Below are 8,520 nucleotides of genomic sequence, written 5' to 3' on the forward strand. Positions count from 1 at the left end.
ATTATTGAATTATCTCGCCCAAGAAAATCAGAATTGTGAATCAACATTTAAGTCTGCATTTAAAGATTCAGACCACGGGGCCAAATCCAAATTTCTATACACAAAAATGGATAAGCTGCTTCAGACTTCCGAAAATCGAATCTCATCAACCGTTCAAGAACTGAGAAACCATCACAAAAGGCTAAGATATGGATTTAGTTAATTGCCACTAGGACCTGAATCAACAGCAGAATACAGTAAAAATAGTGATAACACTAGATTAAAACCAATTTACGATCCAAAATGGAAAATTGTAAGTCATATTCATTCAAATCCAGGTTCAAGGATTCTAATATCCCGATTAAGCATTCACATTTCAGTCACGAACACCACATGATAACCCCATAAGGCTAATCACAATGAGAATTTCATGTCCATATTTCCAAAAATGTCACATCAGCTTTATGGATGGATGAAACACACTCTCTCAATAGAGAGTTTCATCTCACTATTTCATATGTCATCATACTTCTTAAATATTGCATATAAATAACCAATAGAATTTACTCAATTATACGAAAATAAAACAAAACACTCTCAGTAGAGGTTTCACACAGTTTCCAAGACCTTAGAAAGGAGTTAACATGGTTTCATCGCCATCAAACTCCATAAAACTTTCTTCTTAAATGATATGACACATCATCAAAATAGCTAATATAGCAGGCTAATTAATACATGAAACACCTCATGAAACCTCCATTGTGATTAGCCTAACAGTGGGCGCAATAGCAAAGTTTCTTTACTGCAAAGAAAGATACATCTTGATCTCGATTTTAACATTTCATTACTGCAAAGAAAGATACATCTTGATCTTGATTTCCCAGCACTGCTGGGACACATGATTCCACCCAATAACGAAGCACATCAGAGATATTTTAATCTGATAACTCTCTACATCAAGCCAAGCAAGGCAGAGGGAACTGAGGAAACGCCACCGGCAGCCGCTGCAGACGAGGGAAGAGATGCGCTCAACCACCGAACCCGTACAGAGTGCGGCCCTGGCGCTTGAGGGCGTACACAACATCCATGGCGGTGACGGTCTTGCGGCGAGCGTGCTCGGTGTAGGTGACCGCGTCGCGGATGACATTCTCGAGGAAGATCTTGAGCACGCCGCGGGTTTCCTCGTAGATAAGCCCGGAGATACGCTTCACGCCGCCCCTCCTCGCCAGCCTCCGGATTGCCGGCTTCGTGATACCCTGGATGTTGTCGCGGAGAACCTTACGGTGGCGTTTCGCGCCGCCCTTGCCCAGCCCCTTGCCGCCCTTGCCGCGCCCAGACATCGCCGCCGAGTTGGACGAAGACAGTGGTGTGCTACAAGAAGATTGTGGGATTTGAACTCGCCGCGGTGACTCTGGTGCCTTGGAGCGGTGGGTTCGGGGTGGGTTTTATAGGGGAGAGGATTTGGGAGGGCCGCGCGCGGGCAGATGGGGGAATTTTGCTTCGGGTTTGGGCGGGAGGGGACGATTTTCGGAGGATTGGGTGCGTTCGAAACGTCGGATCGGGGATGGAGGGTGGGATGGGTTTGGGGGCTGTTGCTGCGGATCGCTGAGGTGGACGAGGCGGAATCCGTGGGTGTGTGGGTCACAGGCGTTGGATGCGATCTGATGGCAGAGGACTCGTCACATCGGATTGGCACGGATCAGTGACATGGCAATGGTTAGGGGATCGCTGCTGGCTATTGGATTAGTCAACGAAAGGGCCAGGCGCAAAATGCTTCGCCTGAAAAAGGACTGTAGACCTTGTAAATAATATAATTTCAGCACAACATCATGCTAAAACATTAATCTAACTAACTATACAGAAATAATACTCCAGTACTTATAATATCAAATGACTATTATTAGAACTGTAAGATGTATTTTTTATATTGTACTTATTTGTGTCATAATATATATATATATAGAGAGAGAGACAGAGAGATTGTATATTAGGTGTCATAATATATATATAGAGAGAGACATGTGGTGGCGGCAGTTCCCAGGCCGGCGGCGGCGGCCCCCGATCCAGAGGGCGAGCGACGGCAGTGCCCTTGTGCGGTGCGGCGGTTCCTAGGCCGGTGGCCGCAACTCCATTACCTCGACGTGCGGTGGCGGAGGTTCCTCGATCCGGAGTAGTGGCGGCGGTTCTCCGATCCAGAGGGCGAGCGACAGCGGGGCCCTTGTACGGGCAAGCGGCGGCGTCCCCGAAGCCCCGAGGAGGCGGCACTTCCAAGGCAGGTGAGCAAGCGACGCCCGTCGACGTGCGAGCGACGGCGACGCATGAGGCGCGATGTTCGAGCGAGCGACGTCACGGAAGGCGCGAGATGCGCGCAGCGATGATCTCGCGTGACATCCTCCGATTCGACGCAGTTTCTTTTTGATTATTGTGTTTTATGCCTACCACATGTATTATTTACGCTAAAAACTATACGATTTTATGCTTGAACACAGAGTTCGTATATCAGTTTACTGCATGCACATTGGAAAGGCAATTCCTTGATTTATGATGTTCGTAATTTGCGCGCATGCAATGGAAACTCACACGATTTTGCCATAATTTTTGGATTTGTACAAAAATAGAAACTGCATGCATGCGGCTGCCATGTTTTTCAGATCTGTCATAAAAATAGGATCGTAATAACAACCTACTAAAGATATCAACTTTTAATTGACTCGGTATTTACGCTTATAATTGAGAGATTTTATGCTCAAAACTTAAGGTTTTTATGCTCCACCCGGAGATGCGTCCACCAGTGAACAACATATTAGATTTTTTACGCAGTGTAAGAAATTGCATAAATACCTACACCATGTAGTAAAATTTGTTTCAGTATACATCATAAACTAGTTCTAATGCGTTTATCTGTATGGCTGTTGGAGGGATCCTATATTTATGAAGGAAATAAAACATTAAATGCGATTTTTTATCTCTATACATGCAATTCATTTTTTTTATTGCATATTCTTTTCATAATAAATTCGTGTGCATGTAGCTGGTAGCAGAATTTTACGCAGTATACCGAATTGCATAATTATCTATACAGTGTAGCATATTTAGTATCAGTATATATCATAAAATGGTCATTACGAGTTTTAGTTGCATGTCTGTTGCAGCGATCCTAAATTTATGGAGGAAATAAAACATTTAAAATAGAAATCGCCACACATATCTTTCCTAAATTTACGCGCATGCAAGGGAACGTGTTTCACTCATGCATGCATTTTACCATAATTTTTGGATCTCTATAAAAATAGAAACTGCATGCATGCGGCTGCCATATTTTTCGAATCTGTCATAAAAATAGGATCGTAATAACAATCTACCAAAGCTATCAACCTCTCTCATTGTCAGGTATTTACGCTTATAATTGAGAGATTTTATGCTTAAAACTTAAGGTTTTTACGCTCCAACCTGAGGATGCGTCCACCAGTGAACAACATGCTAGATTTTTTTACGCAGTGTACCGAATTGCATAAATATCTACACCGTGTAGTATAATTAGTACAAGTATAAATCATAAACTAGTTCTAATGTGTTTAGCTGCATGGTTGTTGGAGGGATACTATATTTATGAAGCAAATTAAACATTAAATACGATTTTTTGTTTTTATGCATGCAATTCATTTCTTTTCATTGCACATTATTTTCATCATAAATTCGTGCGCATGCAGCTGGTAACAGATTTTTACGCAGTATTCCGAATTGCATAATTATCTACACAGTGTAGCATATTTAGTCTCAGTATATATCATAAAATGGTCATTACGAGTTTTAGTTGCATGTCTGTTGCAGCGATCCTAAATTTATGGAGGAAATAAAACATTTAAAATAGAAATCGCCACACATATCTTTCCTAAATTTACGCGCATGCAAGGGAACGTGTTTCACTCATGCATGCATTTTGCCATAATCTTTGGATCTCTATAAAAATAGAAACTGCATGCATGCGGCTGCCATATTTTTCGAATCTGTCATAAAAATAGGATCGTAATAACAATCTACCAAAGCTATCAACCTCTCACATTGTCAGGTATTTACGCTTATAATTGAGAGATTTTATGCTTAAAACTTAAGGTTTTTACGCTCCAACCTGAGGATGCGTCCACCAGTGAACAACATGCTAGATTTTTTACGCAGTGTACCGAATTGCATATTTACACCGTGTAGTATAATTAGTATAAGTATAAATCATAAACTAGTTCTAATGTGTTTAGCTGCATGGTTGTTGGAGGGATACTATATTTATGAAGCAAATTAAACATTAAATACGATTTTTTGTTTTTATGCATGCAATTTATTTCTTTTCATTGCACATTATTTTCATCATAAATTCGTGCGCATGCAGCTGGTAACAGATTTTTACGCAGTATTCCGAATTGCATAATTATCTACACAGTGTAGCATATTTAGTCTCAGTATATATCATAAAATGATCCTTACGTGTCTAGCTGCATGGCTGTTGCAGCGATCCTAAATTTATGGAGGAAATAAAGCATTTAAAAATATTAACTGTCACACATTTTTTCCCTAAATTTACGCGCATGCATTGGATCGTGTTTGACTCGTGCATGCATTCCTTCTTTTGCGCTAACAGACGTGGGGCAGGTGGCGCACCCGACAGGCTGGTTGGGCGCGCTGGGTTGAACCAGTTTGTAGGGGTGGTCGGCCTGGGCTTTCTTTAACTATTGGAAGCTCTGGGCTTCCAGTAACTAAAGGAAGCCCAGGCCAGCCAGTGCAATCCGGTCGAGCCAGACCACATCTAGACGTCTATAAAACAGGACCCGGAGTGCTAGGGTTCAGTTTTTCACGCCCCATCTCGATTCATTAGCGACGGCGGTTGCCCGATAGCGCGCGCGGCGGTGGACCCCGACCAGTGGCTGCGGTGGCCGTGGCTCCCCGACCTCGACATGCGGTGGCGGCGGTTCCCAGGCCGGCGGTGGCGGCCCCCGATCCAGAGGGCGAGCGGCGGCAGCGCCCTTGTGCGGCGGCGACGGTTCCCAGGCCGGTGGCCGCAACTCCATTACCTCGATGCGCGGTGGCGGAGGTTCCTCGATCCGCAGCGGGGCCCTTGTGCGGGCAAGCGGCGACGTCCCCGAAGCCCTGAGGAGGCGACACTTCCAAGGCCAACGAGCAAGCGACGCCCGTCGACGTGCGAGTAGCGACGGCGACGCATGAGGCCGATGTTCGAGCGAGCGACGTCACGAAAGGCGCGAGATGCGCGTAGCGATGGTCACGCGTGACATCCTCCGATCCGGCACAGTTTTCTTTTCAATTATTGTGTTTTATGCCTACCACATGTACTATTTACGCTAAAACTGTACGATTTTATGCTTGAACACGGAGTTCGTATATCAGTTTACTGCATGCACATTGGAAAGGCAATTCCTTAATTTATGTTGTTCGTAATTTGCGCGCATGCAATGGAAACTCTCACGATTTTGCCATAATTTTTGGATCTGTATAAAAATAGAAACTGCATGCATGCGGCTGCCATGTTTTTCGGATCTGTCATAAAAATAGGATCGTAATAACAACCTACTAGAGCTATCAACCTCTCATTGACTCGGTATTTACGCTTATAATTGAGGGATTTTATGCTCAAAACTTAAGGTTTTTACGCTCCACCCGGATATGCGTCCACCAGTGAACAACATGCCAGATTTTTTACGCAGTGTAAGGAATTGTATAAATATCTACACCGTGTAGTATAATTTGTTTTCATATACATCATAAACTAGTTCTAATGCGTTTAACTGCATGACTGTTGGAGGGATCCTATATTTATGAAGAAAATAAAACATTAAATGTGATTTTTTGTTTCTATGCATGCAATTCATTTCCTTTCATTGCATATTCTTTCCATCATAAATTCGTGTGCATGCAGCTGGTAACAGATTTTTACGCAGTATACCTAATTGCATAATTATCTACACAGTGTAGCATATTTAGTATCACTATATATCATAAAATAATAATTACGAGTCTAGCTGCATGGCTGTTGCAGCGATCCTAAATTTATGGAGGAAATAAAGCATTTAAAATAGAAATCGTCACACATATCTTTCCTAAATTTACACGCATGCAAGAGGACGTGTTTGACTCATGCATGCATTTTGCCATAATTTTTAGATCTGTATAACCGCATGCATGCGGCTACCATGTTTTTCGGATCTGCCATAAAAATAAGATCATAATAACAACCTACTAGAGCTATCAACCCCTCACATTGGCTCGGTATATACGCTTATAATTGAGGGATTTTATGCTCAAAACTTAAGGTTATTACGCTCCAACCCGGAGATGCGTCCACTAGTGAACAACATGCCAGATTTTTTACGCAGTGTAACGAATTGCATAAATATCTACACCATGTAGTATAATTTGTATCAGTATATATCATAAACTAGATTTAATGTGTTTAGTTGCATTGCTGTTGAAGGGATCTTATATTTATGAAGGAAATAAAACATTAAATACGATTTTTTGTTTCTATGCGTGTAATTCATTTCCTTTCATTGCACATTATTTTTCATCGTAAATTCGTGTGCATGCAGCTGGTAACAGATTTTTACGCAGTATATCGAATTGCATAATTATTTACACAGTTTAGCATATTTAGTCTCAGTATATATCATAAAATGGTCCTTACGCGTCTAGCTGCATGGCTGTTGCAACGATCCTAAATTTATGGAGGAAATAAATGATTTAAAAATAGAAACCGCCGCACATATCTTTCCTAAATTTATGCGTATGCATTGGATCGTGTTTGACTCATGCATGGCAGGTGGCGCACCCGACAGCCTGGTTGGGTGCGCTGGGTTGAACCAGTTTACAGGGGTGGTCGGCCTGAGCTTCCTTTAACTATTGGAAGCTCAGTGTTCCCGTTATATCTGCCATATATATATATATATATATATATATATATATATATATATATATATATATATATATATATATATATATATATATATATATATATATATATGTGTGTGTGTGTGTGTGTGTGTGGATGGTAACGAATTTTCTTTCTCCAACAGTGCTGCCCGCGCAACTAAGATATAGGTTACTTTGAGTTATATACTGCCAAAAAAACTGATTGAAAGAAATATTCTAAATTCTACTTCTTTTTTAATTTCGTAGAACAACTATAAAATATCTCTTATTTCTACTCATTCGAAAACAAAAGCAAAAGGCTAAAAAAATGTTGTGATAATTGTTGGGACTATGCTTCGTCGCCGAAGGTCTTGTAGGAAGAAACAGCTTCGGCTGAAGCTGTCCACATGTGATGACCGAAGGTTCCTCTTCATGAAGCTTCGGAATTACAAACCGACATAAAAATAGAATGACCTTTTAGTCCATAAATGTTTGAGTCGCTGTTGTAATCCCTTATGAGGGGCATAATTGTAATTCCTCACAGGCTGTGTCCCGTGTCTATAAATAGTGAACAATATTCCTTTACTGTTCACGCATTCCGGTAATAGCGATCACACCATTCGGGAATCAATCTTTTGCCAAGGCAAAGGTATAATTGTATCCAATGCTTAAATGTGTTAAATCGATATAATATGAAAGTAATGTTATTCGTTTATAATTTATTCACCTTTGACGCTTCGTATTTTATATTACTTTATTCAATCTATTAGGATTCAATTACGAAGATTTAACCTTCGTAATCATATTGTCTTTAACTTTCGTCCAAGGCTCATTAATCCTTAAGGGAATAATGCTTCGTTGGACGAAGGGCATTAACATTTAACATTTTATGTTGCCTTGTTCTTAATTCATAGCATTTGAGAACAAGTCCCCAACATTGGCGCCCACCTCCGGTGAACTCATTTCCACTTTCCTGAGACAATGGCTTCGTTCAAGAACCAAGCTGGAGCTGCTTCGGCTCCGAAGCTGATTCTCCCGATAACAGGCGGTTCATGCTCAGAGCCGGCTAACAAGAAACAGAAGAAGGAGGCACAGAGAAGAGTACAACATGTTGGAGTGCAGGGACCCTTCATCAAGTCAAGATGGTCCCACATTCCAATCACCTTCTCCCAAGAGGATCTTCAGCTCAAGGATTTTCCTCATAACGATGTTATGGTTATTTCTTGCGTTATCAAAGGGTTTCTAGTCCACAATGTCTTGGTTGATACAGGCAGTGCAGCTGATATTATATTTGCTAAGACCTTCAGACAAATGCAAGAGCCAGAAGATAAGATTCATGACGCTACACACCCTCTCTGTGGCTTCGGAGGAAGACATATTGTAGCACTGGGCAAGATCACCATGCCAGTGACCTTCGGATTCATCAACAACACCAGAACTGAGCAAGTTGTGTTTGACATTGTTGACATGGAATACCCTTACAATGCAATTATTGCTCGTGGCACCCTCAATGCTTTCGAAGCAATTCTTCATCCTGCTTACCTTTGCATGAAGATACCTTCGGATCAAGGACCCATTGCTATTCATGAAAGTCAGGAAGCTGCCAGAAGGGCCGAGGGAAACTGGACT

General features: G+C 41.7%; 1 protein-coding gene across 1 annotated transcript; it reads right to left on the reverse strand.

Annotated features, from left to right (window-relative positions):
- Positions 1 to 726: 726 nt before the first annotated feature.
- On the reverse strand, positions 727 to 1,373 carry LOC100278340 (uncharacterized). Its single transcript, NM_001291564.1, has one exon. The coding sequence runs from the start codon at positions 1,317 to 1,319 to the stop codon at positions 1,008 to 1,010; it is 312 nt and encodes a 103-aa protein (NP_001278493.1). The 5' UTR covers positions 1,320 to 1,373; the 3' UTR covers positions 727 to 1,007.
- Positions 1,374 to 8,520: the final 7,147 nt, after the last annotated feature.

The sequence above is a fragment of the Zea mays genome, chromosome 4, assembly GCF_902167145.1.
Source record: "Zea mays cultivar B73 chromosome 4, Zm-B73-REFERENCE-NAM-5.0, whole genome shotgun sequence".
Classification (NCBI taxonomy): domain Eukaryota; kingdom Viridiplantae; phylum Streptophyta; class Magnoliopsida; order Poales; family Poaceae; genus Zea; species Zea mays.

What these genes read in the sequence shown, in the direction of transcription:
- LOC100278340 (NM_001291564.1), bottom strand. Translation starts at nt 1,319, where the DNA reads ATGTCTGGGCGCGGCAAGGGCGGCAAGGGGCTGGGCAAGGGCGGCGCG.